This window comes from Vulpes vulpes, chromosome 14 (genome assembly GCF_048418805.1).
Source record: "Vulpes vulpes isolate BD-2025 chromosome 14, VulVul3, whole genome shotgun sequence".
NCBI lineage: Eukaryota > Metazoa > Chordata > Mammalia > Carnivora > Canidae > Vulpes > Vulpes vulpes.
Genome location: NC_132793.1, coordinates 4,486,540 through 4,502,396, shown reverse-complemented (window position 1 = coordinate 4,502,396; position 15,857 = coordinate 4,486,540). Strand labels below are relative to the sequence as shown.

At 41.6% G+C, this 15,857-nt stretch overlaps 1 protein-coding gene across 2 annotated transcripts in view; it reads left to right on the top strand.

Annotated features, from left to right (window-relative positions):
- VAPB (VAMP associated protein B and C) overlaps window positions 1–15,857 on the top strand; it is a 56,378-nt gene that overhangs the window by 24,845 nt on the left and 15,676 nt on the right. For both annotated transcript variants that reach the window (XM_072735520.1, XM_072735519.1), the window contains exon 2: window positions 1,986–2,138. In XM_072735520.1, the coding sequence (XP_072591621.1) occupies window positions 1,986–2,138 (153 nt within the window). The remainder of the gene's footprint in view (window positions 1–1,985; window positions 2,139–15,857) is intronic.

Here is a 15,857-nt window from a genome sequence, read left to right as displayed (position 1 = left end):
ACCCATATCTGGCTACAACTGCACCTATAAAATGCCTGACTCCCAGAGGGCCAAACTCAGGGCTTATTGGAAAGGTAATCGGATGGAAACATTCTCTTCAGGTATTTCATTCTTGAAGGTGCCATTGCCCACGAAATGAGGATGAGTCTTGGTGTAAGTAACTCCAAACAGTAGATGACCCAGGAGTACAGTTGATTCTGCTATAATGCGACATACACATTCCTAAAAATCATCATACTATGTAAAATAATACCACGATAAACAAGACTTAGAAGAGAGAGATGACATTAAGTGTAGAGCATTCAAAAACTTTTTTGGTCGTGCACACACACGGATAGGAACCTAATCATGGTTTTACACACATTAAATGGGTTAGGAATACATATATATTCAATAAACATGGCACTTCACCTTGAAGAAGACATGAAGTTTGCTTGTGGAAGTGGCATCAGAAGAGTTGTAGTTTGTAAGTCACTGTACAGTGGAGGAAGGCGGGCAGGTGGTGACATCAGGTGTGGGTGGGTGTGGCTGCTAACCCACAGGTGAGCTGAGGTAGCAAATAGGGGTTGAGGTGTGTGTAGGGGTGTATTTTATGTGTTTCTAGTCTGCTTGGTCTAGCTGGATGCAGTTTTCTGTGTTCATGTAGCATTTCTTGCAGACAAAATCATGCATAAGCAAATGTGAAATTTGTTTTATGCTTAGATTGTCCCCCTAATATGCACATCAATCACATTGGAACAAAATCATGATTTTAAACTAAGCTTTGTGGCAGAACTGTCTGTAGTTTATTTGATTCTGGAACTGAGTCCTTTTGCTTTCTTCCTTTCCATCATTATTGATTTCTTAATTTATATTTAAGTTAAGCCCATATCAAATTGATTTTTTACACCCTGAGCACTTCTGAAGGAGAGAAAGCAGCTTGAGATTTTAATTTTACTACAGCTTATCCACCAGGTAGTTTCCTCCTTAGTGAATATCTTTGCCTGCCTGCCTCTCTCTCTCTCTCTCTCTCTCTCTCTCTGTCGTCTATTTAGATACACACACACTGAGACCTTTACTAGATGCCAGGCACAGTGCCTGGAGATATAGAATGTATTCTGTATTCTGGAGATACAAAAACTGGTAAGATATCTCCCATATTAGTTACCTCAGGGGACAAGGAAAGCTTATTAACTTCCTCTTTATACATCTCTTATTGTTTGGCTTGTTTTAAGAAGCGTGTTTTACTTTTTTAATTAAAAAATCTAATAAAGTAGAAAATGAATAAATAATAATAATAAAAAATACCTTCAGGGCACTGAGCTTTGTTTCAGTCTTCCCAGTAGCCTGTGTAGTTATAAAGCTGAACATGACGTTTCAGGTGTGGGCTGCCTAGCAGGACTCTGAATTTGCTGTAATTAATGCCATGGCAGCAACACTGTATTGTGGGGAATTTCTGTGTTTATAGACCATTTACACCTCAAAGTCTTTCTTACATTTGCTGCCCTTGGCACACTCTGCCTTTGATAATTGTGGAACCTAGTTTAGTCCTCCAGATTCTCCCTATTAGAGTTCATCTTATTGTAGAAATCAGTATTTAACATAGGTTAAGAACTGGTCTTGGATTCAGGCTGCCTGGTTCAGATCCTAACTACCTATTACTAACTAGCATGAACACTTAGACAAGAAATGCATATTCCTGAGCCCATTTTCTCATCGATAAAACCACAATAACCATAAAGTTGTGAGGTTTCAAGGAGAAACTAGATGTTAGAACACTTACCTAGATTGCCTGTTGGTGTGGTATAAGAACATGGTGAATTTCAGAAGCTACTGCCAGCCATTAACCTCAGTTCCTTTCTCCCATCCAGTGATAGTGCGCTAGTTCTGGATCTTGAATCTTCCCCTAACCATATATCCCATATTCCTTTCCCACTCTGGAGCATAGATTAGTCTTCTAAATTTGTCTCACCAGATCTCCAATCAGTCTCTGTCTCATTCCACAGGTCCCTTCACTGATGTCGTCACCACCAACCTAAAGCTTGGCAACCCAACAGACCGAAATGTGTGTTTTAAAGTGAAGACCACAGCACCACGTAGGTACTGCGTGAGGCCCAACAGTGGGATCATCGATGCAGGGGCCTCCATTAATGTATCTGGTAAGTCCCGAGATTGGAGGCCCACAGGGGTGGGCCAGAAGGTCCCCCGAAGCCAGTAGGGTTTCTTAAAGTTTGAGTTTGCAATAGCAAAATAAGACCACAGACTTCTCCCTCAACCCTCCACTCTCTGATTAAAACACTTAGTGGGTCCCACTCCCCTATTGGTTTTCCATAATTAATACCTCTTTGGTTTCATGCTTACAGCATTCTGCGCCTCAATAGTTAAAGCAAAATTAAAGTGGTAACTTCAGACTTTACTTCAGAATGAGTTTGGTTTTCACTCCCTTGAAATTAAATCTGCCCTTTGGCAATAAATAAAAAAGGGCTAAACAAACTTAATTTTACTTTGTGGGAGAACGCTAAATGGAGTTATTTTCTTATTTAAGCTAAATGGTTTCTGACATTAGGCTTGTGTCATTCCCAATGATTGGTAACTGCACTTTACTGATGATGAAAAGCTTGGGGAGGTGAGGACTGAGGAGACTGGAATATATCCAAGGGCGAAAGTTTTGTGCGTGTCTGATGGGTTTTTCCCTTTCTGTCTGAGAATGCATATATTTTCCAAAGTCCAGCTTTTGAAAAGATGCTGGTAAAGTGCCCAGATTGAGAATTGGATTTTAGAATTAAGGAGATGTAAGTGATGGGTTTGCGTTTAAATGTCTTTTAAAAATGGAATAAACTTTCAGCTCATTAGAACTTCTGGATTCAGGATGCCTTTTGTATTTGTGGAGGAACTGTGGGGGAGTGTGTGTTTATCCTGTAAAAATCAAGAGACTTTGTGTCACAGAGGGTTCTGCATCATTAGAAGCTCTACTACTCATTGAAATGGGTACCTGACTGGCTTTTTCCATGACAGATTTTGATTGTGATGCATTTGGCTATTCATTTGACACCTAAAGGAAAATGATTCACCTCTTTGGAAAGATACAAGGTGTTTCATTATCTGATCATTTCTGCAAACTCTTATTCCCCACACCCATTGGTCTCTCTCATTATGGTGCTCCCACACCAACTATCCCCCTGTGTTCTTCTCTCTGAGGCTGCAAGACCTGATCTGGACTCTTGAATTGGGTTGTTATCCAGGAAGTCAGGAGGGCGAGAGCCAGATTTTATTGAGGGTCTCCTTTGTGCTGGGCCAGCACACACATTATCTTCTATAATTTCTGTTATTTGGCCTGTGAGGAATGCATCATTACCTGCCTTGTACTAAGAAAGAGACCTGTGGCTGTAGGCTCACAAAGCTAGTAAGTGACACAGCCAACACTGGATCACTGTGTCTGGCTCCAAAGCCCAGACTAAAGTGCAGTGGCTGGGTAAGGAAGGGGTCCAAGGTGTTGGTATTTCTGTACCCCTTGGATTCATATGGTTTCAGTTTTTCTGCTGAAATCAAGATCAGCTGAAATCTTTATTCTCCTCTTTTATTGACTTTTGTTTTTCCTCTTGATTTCTTTGCCCATATCAAATTTGAGCAAGGTTGTCAGTAGATGAGAATTACCAATTTTCACGGTAAATAAGAAGGCAGCAACATACTTTCTGAATAAAATAGCCTCCACAGGCAGTTGTACGGTGTAGGTGTGCTTTCCAGTATGAAATATAAATGTTTGTGTGTCTCTTTTCAAAAAGATTCATCCCTCCCCCATCATAGGAATGTGGTTTTTTTTTTTTTTTTAAGATTTTATTTATTCATTTACTTGAGAGAGAAAAAGCACTCAACCCAGGGGAGGGGAGGGTGAGAAAGAGAGAATCTCAAGCAGACTCCCCCCGCTGAGCACAGGACCTGATGTGGGGCTCAGTCTCACAACCCCAAGATCATGACCTGAGCTGAAACCAAGAATCAGATGTTTAACTGACTGAGCCACCCATGTACCCTTATTTTAATTTTTTTTAATTAAAAAACTTTTTTGGAGTGTTTTTTAAAGCATTACTCCAAGGCATTTGTTTTGATTTATAATTATTTAAAGAAGACCCAAGATTTTGTGGTGGCAGCCTTTCTTTGCAGATAAGAATGGAAGGTCTAGAGAATAGGTGTGATTATCTAGAGTCACATGGGTGATTAGTACTAGAGCTGGTACTTGAAACTGGCTTTGCTGCTGGTTCAGTGGCTCTTCTGTGATATGAAACTGCCTTAACAGTGTTAGGAAGTGACCCCACTAACAAATGAATGTAAAGTATAAAGTACCATGGTTCTCAAAATGTAATGTACTTGGGGGAAAGCAAATGAATAATAAAATACCCTGTGTCTACAGGCCTTATTCCTAGATGAAACAAAATTCTGTTTGTACATGAGTAAAGGCTCCTTTGTTTTTACTTGGTGTGTATTTAATCTCACTGCTTCAGGTGCATCTGGGTGAAGCCAGATGTCATTGCATTTCTGGGACACCATCTCCAGTTAACAAAGGAGGCTGGCACCCATTTGTTGCAGCTTTGCATGCTGAGGGACCATTGTATAATTTATTAGACATTGATACTTTGAGGTTAAAAGCACTGGGCTTCTCTGAGGTCCTCTTAAAATGCAGCTATATGATGACATCTTTGTGAGTACGTAGAGTTTCTAGGTTCCTATGGGATAGAGAATATCCTCAGGACAAGAAAGCTACCAGCAGACAGGCAGTGCAGATTGCCGAAAGGCCAGGTGTCACATGGCCAAATTTGGCATCACCCAGTCTCCTCAAAGATCATTAGATTTGAGGTCTGGGAACCTGAATGGGAAACTTGGTTGTGCTGTTTAACCTGTTGGCTGATCTTTGGCTGACCCATCAATGTCTCTAGGTTCTAGTTTTCTCATTTATAAAATGGAAGGAATGGTATCTACCTCACGGAGTACTTCCCAGTGCTGTGTCAACTGAAAGCATAGCACAAAAGTGGAATTGTGTTTTTTTCTCACTAGCTTTGACAAAAACTGGGTAGTTTTTGTTGAACATGGATTGTATTATGTTTGAATTGCTTTTTTAGAAATAAATTAATTCCATACATTTTATTAATGGACTTTCGCTAATTTAAAGAAGAAATGTATTTTTCTTTCTATAATATACATTTGTTCTCTAGTGAAAAGCTACTAGTGAATTTTCAAATATAATCTATCAAAAGGTGGCTATCAAATCAACTTAAAATACTACCAGCATTGCCCTGTCTACCACACAGAATGTCACAGCATACCTGCAAAGGACATGCCTAGTACATTATTTCTCTCCCATTTCTGAAAACCCTTGGGATGTGCTACCTATTAGGGAAGGTTATAAATCATTCTTTGAGAGCAGGAGCAGGGAGGGAAAGAAGGAAGAGGGAGGAGGAGGAGGAGATTCACCCACATAGCTGGCCAGACGAATTGAGGTTTTGAAGGCACACAAATCAGGTTTATATTGGGGGGGAAAGAGGAGAGATTTTGTAGCTATCAGATATCTTTCTGAGGCACCCTGTGAAACTCTTCTTAGCTTTCAGGTAAGCTTGATATTCGAGGGAGCTTACATTGTGTGTCCAAAGTGCAGACTCTGAGCTATCTTGTTATTTTCTCCGGAAGATGGCAGATTACTTACTGAGTTCTTAAAAATAACGACTCTGTTTTAAAAACTTAGGGGGAAAAAAACAAAAACAAAAAATCTTAGGTGGTAAACTGGGGTTGGAAACAGGCATAATCTAAATTTTGTGTCTGTAGGTGAAAAATGCATGGCTTTCCCAAAGGGGTGGTTTTGAGTCTGGTCACCTGGGTCTAGGATGGGAGTCCTTTCCTTTGTCCTTTATGTAGGTGCTCATCTCATCTCATCCGCCCAGTAGCCCCTTCTGTGGTCTCTGCCTATTGGATGAGCAGTGTAGTAGATGAAAGAGTGATGAGCGCTTTCTGTTTGCATCCTTTGGCCCAAAATGCCATGGTTTTGGCCCTTGCTCCTTGATACACACCATCTACTAGAGATGGTTTTGAATTATTCAAATCTGGACCTCAGCAAAATAGCTACACTTAAATGGAGATTGGGGAAGAGGAGATTGGATTTTTTCCCCCCTGAGATTTTAAATGCAAGGAAAATAGAACTTTTTGAATTAATGAATTGTTTGAAGCAGTGGGGGGTCTCCCCATTTGTTCTAGCTTTACAAAATTAAATCTATTTTCTGAACTGTCTGGTGGGAAAATATTTTTAAGGTAGATAATTTCTGAAAATGTCTTTGTGGTAAGCTGTTAGCGGTTGTGGATTTTTTTTTAATACTGCAGTTTAATAATGAGGGAGTTTTCCATTAATATTCCAAACCATGTTTGCCAGCGGATACAGCAGGTGAAGTGGTAAAATTATGGGCCCATCAAAAATACTTATGCTTCCTGTAATATGATATTAAGTTTAATATTTTTATAACCTTCACTGAATTCTAATTTCACTAAAGTAGCAAGCATGCTTCCATTTGCAGTTCAATTATGCACATTGGTTGCCTTTGTACCAAGCAAATTAGAAATGCAAAATATCTGTGTGTGTGGGGGGGCATTGGAAAGAATCATTAAAGACACCAATATTTAGGTACAGATACACTTTACTAAGTGAATCCTGGGAATTGAAAATGGATCAAAGACAAACAACCACAAATCTAGTAGTGTCTGAATCAGTATTTTGAATTAAAATTCAAAGAATTAAGGCACATTGTTCACTCTTGAGATGCAACTCTTTCCAGCACTCCTTTCAATCACATGTTAAAGCATAAAGTTCTTCCAGTAAAATCCTGAGGACAGAGAATGCATATCAGCAACTCTTCTTGGATGGAAACATTGGTCAATTAAAGTAATTGGGTAGTATTGCAATTGATAATTAATCCTTTTAAGATTTTGCTGACTCAGTTTAATGGAGCTGCTTTCTTGTCCTGGACCAGTCAACCTTGGGCTGCAGCTTTTAGGTGATTAGCACCAGTGTATAAATGCACTGCCCTTAGAGAAAGAAGCCAGGCATTCATCTGTCAAGTGCTGATAGCAGGAGCTAAATTTGGGGGGTTTGGGCATCTTAACAGTAACATTCTTCTTTGTTTGATCATTTGCTTTGGAAGTCTCTGATAAGTGAAACCTTTTTATAAATGGTTTTTATGAACCAAGTTTATTCTTCTCAGACAAGAACAATTCATATTCATACTTAAAAGATACCTTTAATCTTAAAACCAGATAGATGATAGATTTTTTTTTACAAAGAAATTAACAAAAATTCAGCCTAATTATATTTCTTAAGATTTTTTAAAAGTTTACTGTGATTTTTAAGTTTCTTAAGAAGAATCCCTTGTTTTACTTTCTAGGAGTATGAAACTATTCTTTACATCTTCAAAAATCATGGTCAAGAGGACTTCTCAGTACTGAGTCTACCTCACTGAGGATGGAAAGTACATACAGCTTTGGAGCAGCCAGGAGTTCTGTTCTTTTCACTCATAGTTTCTTGCATATTTAAACACTTGAGCTCTTCATCTCAACTCTCTTATTTACTCTTTATTATTATTTTAAAGATTTTATTTTTAAGTAATCTCTACACCCAACATGGGGCTTGATCTCACAACCCTAAGTTCAAGAGCTGCACACTCCACCAACCGAGTCAGCCAGGGGCTCCTGTTCTTAGACTGTTAGCCTTGTCCTGCTGTCCAGCCCGTCACAGGCCAGAATGAAGTCACAGGGCTTTGGGATGTAGCCATATTGAAGGACTGGACAGGAATATCACAAAAAGCAAGTAGGGAAGAGAGTTCAGAAATAACAGCAGGGCTATGGAATTACTCTGTATTCTACTTGATCAATCCCAAGAGCCATGTCTTGTAGGTCTTTCTAAGACAGTATATAATGGGTATTCATAATCCCAAGAGTCAATCAAGAAAAGGCTATATTGTATTCAGGAGACAGGGAAGTATGTTGGAGTTTTTAAAAAGATGTATGTTTTAAAAGATATAAAAAGAGTGAATGAGGCCTGTTTTTTGGTCAGTACTTTGCATCTGGCACATTTCATCTTCCAGTGACACTGAGGGTACATTTGTACTCGTCTCTGCACAAATAAGTCATCCAGACAGTGAGGAGTTTGTTATCTAAGATGGGCTATACTGAATTAGAAAGTCCTATAGAGAACACAAAGACAATTCAATGTTAACTTACATATAAGTAGATAAAATTATTTACCTGCTAGACTCATGGTTCTATCCATGGGGTCCTGAAAAGCTAGAGTCTCAGAAAGCAGTTATGTTTTCAACATTTTGAGAATCCTAAAGGAAGTAATAAGTTTACTCATGATAAGGATACACAGTCTACAATGCTGAGTTGCTTTGCTTTAGGCTAGGATTATTTCACCTCTTTGTAGTAATACTGGTCTTTTAAGCTGATCAAGCTCTAGCTTGTTTCTGATTAGCTTAAAAAAGTGGAGAAGTAACTATATTACTACACCATAAATGCAGTTTGATAGAGAATAACTTTTTGGTATACAGGCGGTATAAGAGGAGAATGAGGGGATAGTTGTGATGGGAAGATTGGAAACCATTGTCTGAACCCATGGGTGGGAGGGTGAGTGGCCCCAGGATGTAGAATAGAAGGGAGGCCAGACGGTTGAGAGTTAAAGAGGGCTTCCTCTCTTTGTGCTGCCCCAAGGAGATTTCTGGAGGGAGCATGGTTCAGGAGTGCTTTGAATGTTGGAAGGGAAGAAGGTACACACCTGTTAACCAATGAGAAACTAGTACCCAGAATATGAGATCTCAAAACGTGAATTCCTGGTCTTAGTCAAATTGGGTGGAAGGGCAAACATGGGAAGGAGCTTAAGCATGTTAGTGTCAGCAGTGTCCAGTAGCAGAATAAGGTCCCAAAGAAGAACAAGGGTGTGAGATAGCATTCTGGTAGGGGCCGTAGTGTTAAGTGATATATTGAACATGCTTTCTCCAGGTCTCTGGGCTGGCAGCATCAGTATTATGTTAGAAATACATTTTCTCAGCCTCACTCCGGATCCTTTGAGTCAGAAACTCTGGAGGTGGGGGTCCCACCATCTGTGTTTTAACAAGAACTCCAGGTGAGTCTGATGGCATGCTGAACCTTGAGACTCCCCTCATTACCAAGTCAGATTAGTGGCTTAAATTCTGGAAGACTGGTATATTGAGATGTCAGTAGGGTGTGCCAGGTGGGACCAACATGATAAGAAGACACTTTGCTAATGACAACACCCTGAGTGTGGGGGTGTGGCCAACACAATGTGTGTACCTGTTGTTGGGCCATACTGAGTGTTGAGGAGACTGGAAAGGGTCTACCTAATTGTCTTTTACTTGGGAACTAGAGTTTTTTTGTAGGAGGGTTTTGGTCTGAGGAATATGGAGATGGTGAATAGGGTGTGTAGGGGAGATTAAATTGACAGGGGTTATAGGAGCTGTGCAGAGGGATTTGATGGGAGAGATGCTGGGAGGAAGAGGGAAGATCTCTTAGTTGGTGAAACGTGTCAATGGGGGCCTCAGCTGTGATTGTGGTAAAGTACAAGGAGGGAGACAACTCAAAGGTAAGATTCTGAGATTAAAACAAATAATAAAGCATGTTCTGTGGTGCCTGTGAGACTTTCATTCATTTGCTCTGTTCGCATTATGATGCAGATGAAAGTGATATGTAACTTGCTTGGGTTCTCCTAGGAAGCTGTTGTGCTGCGTTTAATGAGGTCATCATTTCTCTGAGGGTGTGTGTGTGTGTGTGTGTGTGTGTGTGTGTGTGTTTAGTAGCATATATTCTGCATATCTTTTCTTGTGAAGAAAGTCTGATCTTACTGACCCACTGTTTTACGAGCCCCGAAGGCCCTTTCCTAACAGGATCCCACTTTTACAATCTGTGACACAGTGGACATCGTATCACAAAGCGTTAATGTTGGTGAATGGTGAGGAGCGGTCTCCTGGTAACTGGCTTCTTTTTAATGTAGTATCAGCAGATACATTTTAAAAGTAGGATAGATGGTTCGTTTAAGAGGGTTTTATCATCAGTGTCTCTGATATTCAAGTGAAATAAATTAAGTTAATGGGAAGCTCTTTTATAGCCTGTCATGGAAAAAAGTACATAATTTCTGTCACAATTTGCATGTATGGAGCTGAAGGAACAAACGATTAACAACATTTATTCTGTCATGTTCTCATAAAGCTCCAGCTAATAGGGTATAGCAAATTGAATTGGACATGAGATGATAGTAGCTGAGAAATACAAACTTTTCAACATGAGTTGGGGGCAGTGTTAAGGATGTGGATAGTGAGACACAGAAAGGCTTTATGAAGGTTCTCAGGGTCTGGGTGGCCACTTGACTTCCTCGTCCTTGCTTGCCAGCCGGGCGCCCCTAAGGAGATGAGAGCTTGTGGGCAGCCAGCACTTCTTTCCCACTTGCTGCTGCAGGTGGAAGGAGAGTGGGGGTACTGGGGCCAGGGCTGCCGCCCCCTTACCCCCAGAGCTTCCTGGAGGTTCACCAGCAGGCCACGGTTTTTCACTCCCAGTTCCACGTTTTCACTTCACCAGCCTCATGCTTGTTTGTATTTCACAAGTCGCTGCCACCAGTGCTCTTGTAAGGTGATTTGATTGCTGCCAATACCCACTTGGTGATTTTACATTCTTGTTGAACTTGAAAGTGATGCCTTCTTGTGGTTTTTCCAGGTCTGTGCTGTGGCAGCTTGGTAGGTTGGATGCTCTCTAGGCCTGGAGTGTGCTCATGATGTCTGTGACATCCAGTGGTGGCAGTGGATTCAGCACCCACCCTTCTGCAGAGGTGGAGCGATCAGCTGCCCGGTGGTTCGGTTAGAGGAGACAGGGAGCCCCAGCCCCTTCCTGTAGTGGGTACATATGATGCCTGTGTGGACACTTCTGTCTCCACCCAGGGCCTGGATGCCCGCTGGGACTCGCATGGCTTGGTTTATGAGGTTGCTTTCACTTTTATTTATTTATCTATTTATTTTAAATAATTTCTTTTTAAGTAATCTCTATACCCAACATGGACTTCCAACCCGGAGATCAAGAGTCGCATGCTCCCCTGACTGAGCCGTTCAGGCACCCTAGTTGCTTTCTCTTTTAAACTGCACTTTCTCCTAAGAGGCACTGAAAGACCTACCAGTCCTTCACTTAAATTACTTAACCAGGTTATTTTCCCCCTGGAGGGGCATGTGAGGCAGCTTGTTAGAATAACAGGGCTCAGCCTTTTGGTCCCGGGACCCCTTTACACTCCTCGAAATTGAAGATCCAAAGAGCCTTTTCATTTGGGGTTTGTATCAATATTTATCATGGTGTAAGTTAAACTGAGAAATTTAAAGTGTATTAATTAACTTCAGGAACGCTAATAAGTCAATTACATGCTAACAGTGACATTTTTAATGAAAAGTAACTTCAGAAATTCAGTGAGAAGATTGGCATTATTTGACATGTTTTGCAAATCTCTTTAATATCTGGCTTAACAGAAGACAAGGCTGGATTCTCACACCTGCTTTTACATTTATTTAGTTTGTTACAATGTGTTCTTTTGGTGAATGTATATGAAGGAAAACCATTTTTGTCACACTTACGTAGTTGGGAAAGGAAAGAGTATTTTCACTAGCCTTTTCAGATCACTGTGGATATCGTACTTTGATACTACACCAAAACTTGACAAGTGGCATTTTTCTTAAAGTTCAGGTCTATGTGGAACCTTGAAACCATGACAATGAACTATTTGAACTTTGTTTCACTAAAATGCATTGGTCTCTCTTGCATTTTGAATGGATTTTGTAATACTCTTTGTTAACTGAGTTATGCAGGTCTTCTAAATGTTGACATATTTCTTGACACAATATCAAAAAGTCACTGATGTCATCAGAAAAGTCTTCAAGTGTTTGAGAAACTGAACTCTTGATGTCAGAAGTTTTTCAAAAGTCTCATTTTGGGAGAAAGCTGGATTTTATCATTTGCAGCAACTACTATAAGTTGTTTTCCTTGAGTGAAGTTCACTCATTTTTGAGCAGATATTTGCCATATATATACTCAGGTCTGAATAACTATTGTTTTTCTGTTGATTGTTTTTTCAAGTAATTGGTCTTCCATGAGAAAGCCTCTGGTTTAGCTCACAACCCAAACAGCGGTATAGCCACTTTTCCTGACAGCAGAGTGCTTCACATGTACTTGCATTTCCTTGTAAGATGTGTTGTCAAGGGTTGAAGTTGAGTAAATTAGTCATTTTTATTGCTTCCTCCAGGATATTATTAAGTGAAAACAGCCTTTTAAAAAATGCTGCAAGTGTGGCAATGCCTGACACAGACTCTGCTGTGTGGGTGCTGTTGCCTGGCTTTAAAAAAAAAAAAAAAAAAAAGGCGCTGGCGATTTTACTCTTCCACTTTGCACCAGCCATCCCTGCAGAGCTCAGCACTGGCAGAGGGTCAGAACGTCCTGGTGTTATCATGACCATGCTGTTAGACTGTATGGATCACTTGGTTTGGGGACCCTTGGGGTTCTCTGGATAGTGCTTTGAGAACCTGGGTGTGGAATCTGACTCTGGAAGCAAAGCCGGTGTGGAGCTCTGGCTCTATCTTTTAATATGTTGGCCATGGGATCCAAGTGAGACCAGTCAGCCTTTCTCAGCCCTTGTCTTCTCATCTGGAAGGTGAAACACAGGCTTCTTTGGTGGATTGTTGTGGGGACTGACTGGAAGAAGCAATGAAAGCATGCCTTCTGTGGAGCCTGGTAGACAGTGGCACCAGTAAGGTCCTTTTCCCATCCTTCCTGGGATGTTGTGAAGGGGACTGGGAAGCTCCGGTGGGGTGGAGAGATGGGAAGGGGCAGTTTTGTCTTAGCACATGCCTAGAATCCACAGGAAGGTCTCTTGGCTTTTTTTTCTAACTTGCACTGCTTCAAGGAAGAGGGTTGGGGGGGGGATGGAAGGAGAATAGCAGATATTTCTGAGGCTGTTTGCAGGTGAAGGGGACTTAGGTTCTCTGGACCCGTCGGTTGTCTGTGTGTGACCCAGTGTAGTTTGAGCTAAAGAGCCAACTTCTCTGCAAATTAGCAGTGTCTTCTGATTGCTATCATCTGAGCATTGAGGGCTTTTTACAGATAATTCTGGTTCAGCCTCAGAGCTCTCCATGGTGGAGGACTATAGGGGGCCTTTCACAGCTGGGAAAATAAAATCTCAAGGATTAGGCAGTTTTTGCTCTTAGAGCTTGCATGCTGCTGGACATCTGTAGTGTAGGACTAAGTTCTCTTCTTTCCCATGCTAAAAAAAATACCAGAGCATGATTTTGTCACAGCCAAGTGAAACCTGAAATTCTCAAAACCTAATTCACATTAATTTTTTTAAATGAACATTAATCCAGGGGCACCTGGGTGGCTCAGTCAGTTGGGCATTTGCCTTCTGCTCAGCTCATGATCCTGGTATTGAGCCCCATGTCAGGCTCCCTGTTTGGTGGGGACTCTGTTTCTCCCTCTGCTATCCCCCTCGGCCCCCACTCAAGCTCGCTCTCTCTCTTTCAAATAAATAAAATCTTTAAGAAGAAAAAAAAAAAGAACATTAATCTGAACAGTAGTTTGAAGACTGTGACCCAACTTCAAAGAAGGTTGATAGTCCTTGTCCAAGAGAGATCATAGTACATACATGTGAAGGTATTGGCCCCCTAGTTTATCTTGTGTATTTTCCTTGTTGCATCCCTGGAGGTAGACAAAGCATGATGGGAGTTTAGCTTTCAGAAGAGTCTGGGGACTGATCTGCTAGTCTGCTCATTTGTCCCTGAGGTTAAGTGTCAAGCCCATGTGTGCGATGATGCCCCAAGTCTGTCCCCAGGAGAGCTCTTGCCAACTTGGTGGTGCTAGAGGGAGAGATAGTTGCCTTCCAGGCCCAAAGCCACCAGCAAGGACTGCTCTTTTGGGAGGGAACTGTGCCTCTGCACCTGCAAGAGTAAAATTCCAGGTAGAGTGGCCTTGAGTTTTAAATGACCTTTTGTTCTCTCTGCTGGTGGTCACACTTTGGATTTTGGGTATTCAGAATATCTGTATTGGTATCTAGACTTGATGTCACGTGTGTATAAGACCCGAACTTTTTCTTTTTATATTTACTTTAGAGAGAGAGAAAGCACATGTGCACTCATGCGAGGAGGGAGCATGGGCAGAGGGAGAGAAGCAGACTCAACTGTGAGCATGGAGCTAGACGGGGGTGGGGGGGTTGATCTAATGACCCTGAGATTGTGACCTTTAAGAAAGGTTTGTACATTTATTGATTTTTATCTTGAAGAAGTCTCCCAGTAATGTCCCCTGGAACTCAGAGCACATTAGATGGGTGATGTGGGCAGCAGAATTGTCTGGGCAACTGTGTATACCGAAACATTGAAATCTGTTGTGTTGTTGGATTTCAGTAGACTTTCTCTGTCCTGAAGGTAGAGGGAACTCTGTGTCCCAAAGATGGATGTCAGGGATATTTGCATTTTGATTCCCTATTTGCTTTTTTTATGTGATATGATAGGGGAATGTGAATTCGCAGAATGTGAATCTGCCTTCTATTGGAGTGACTGGTGTGGCAGAAGGAGTGGGTGCTGGGTTGCACTTGGCTCTGAAGTTTTGCTGCTTCATGACAGTGTGAACTAGGGTTTAGGACATGTGCCCTTTATCTGCTGCAGAGGGTAGTGGATAGTAAGCTTTAGAGGAAACCATAAGATAGGGCTCAAAGGCCACAGAACCTGATGAGTGCCCTGCAGGAAAGGTGCTTGTGGAGGACGAGTCAGTCCCTTGTGGTGGGCCACCTGCATTGAGTGTCCCTCCTTCATGGTGTGATCTCAGGCAGGTTAGTTAACCTTTCTGTGCTCCAGTTTGTTCACTTGAAAACAGGCATTAAAATAACCTCTGCAATAGTACCTACCTCTTAAAAGTTAAATGACATACAGAGCCTAACATACAGAGCCGGGTTTTTGGCACATGGGAGACGCTGAGTTCGTATTAGGGCTTCTCATGGTCAGGGCTGCAGGAGGCATTTGCTGCGTGTGAAAAGGTGTGTGTCGGAATTTATCCAGATGTGTGGTTTAGCCAGAGCCTTGCAGCGGGTCAGCAGATCATGTATTTCAAAGCAGCCACCATTTCAGAAGGGTGGAAGGTTCTAAGGAAGCCAGTAGGAACAGGGAGGCACCTCCTTAGTGCAGTGGGCGTGACTTGCCGGAGGGAGCCTGTATATGAGATTCCTCTAGGTTCTTGGGGTGTAGGCTGGTTATGTTCTCCCATGCTGTGATTGTGCTGGTTGTGAAAATTTCCTGACGCTGCATTGGCCAAATTGTATTTGAAGCAATACATGAATACCTTGATAGGGGAAATGGGACCAAGAAAAGCTAAAATGAAACTGTCACTTACATGTCTTGGATTATTCTTCTAGTTTACTTTTTGAAAAGATCATTTTGCTGTTTTGTCTTGAGCAAAAAAGCATATGGTATTTGTACCTAGTTTACTTCGTCTGTAGGGCCTATATCAGACCTCTGTGTCAGGTGGGCAGTTGTGAATGATCCAGGGGCTAGGAATCAAAAAACCTGGATCCTAAGCCCAAGTCCGAGCTCTCCCACTACTTGCTCTTTGATTTGGGCGAGTCCCCCAACTTCTGGATCTCAGGTTTGAGACGTAAAAAGTGGAGAAGACACTGGGCATGTTGCCCTGCTGGCCTCACCTGGGGTGTTTATAAGACTCAGATGAGAATCCTGGTAAACTGCTTTATAACCAAGGTACAAGTTTTAACATAACAAATGGCTGCGGGTAACCAAGCTCTGACCCTCCTAATGAAATATTTTCTTTCTCAG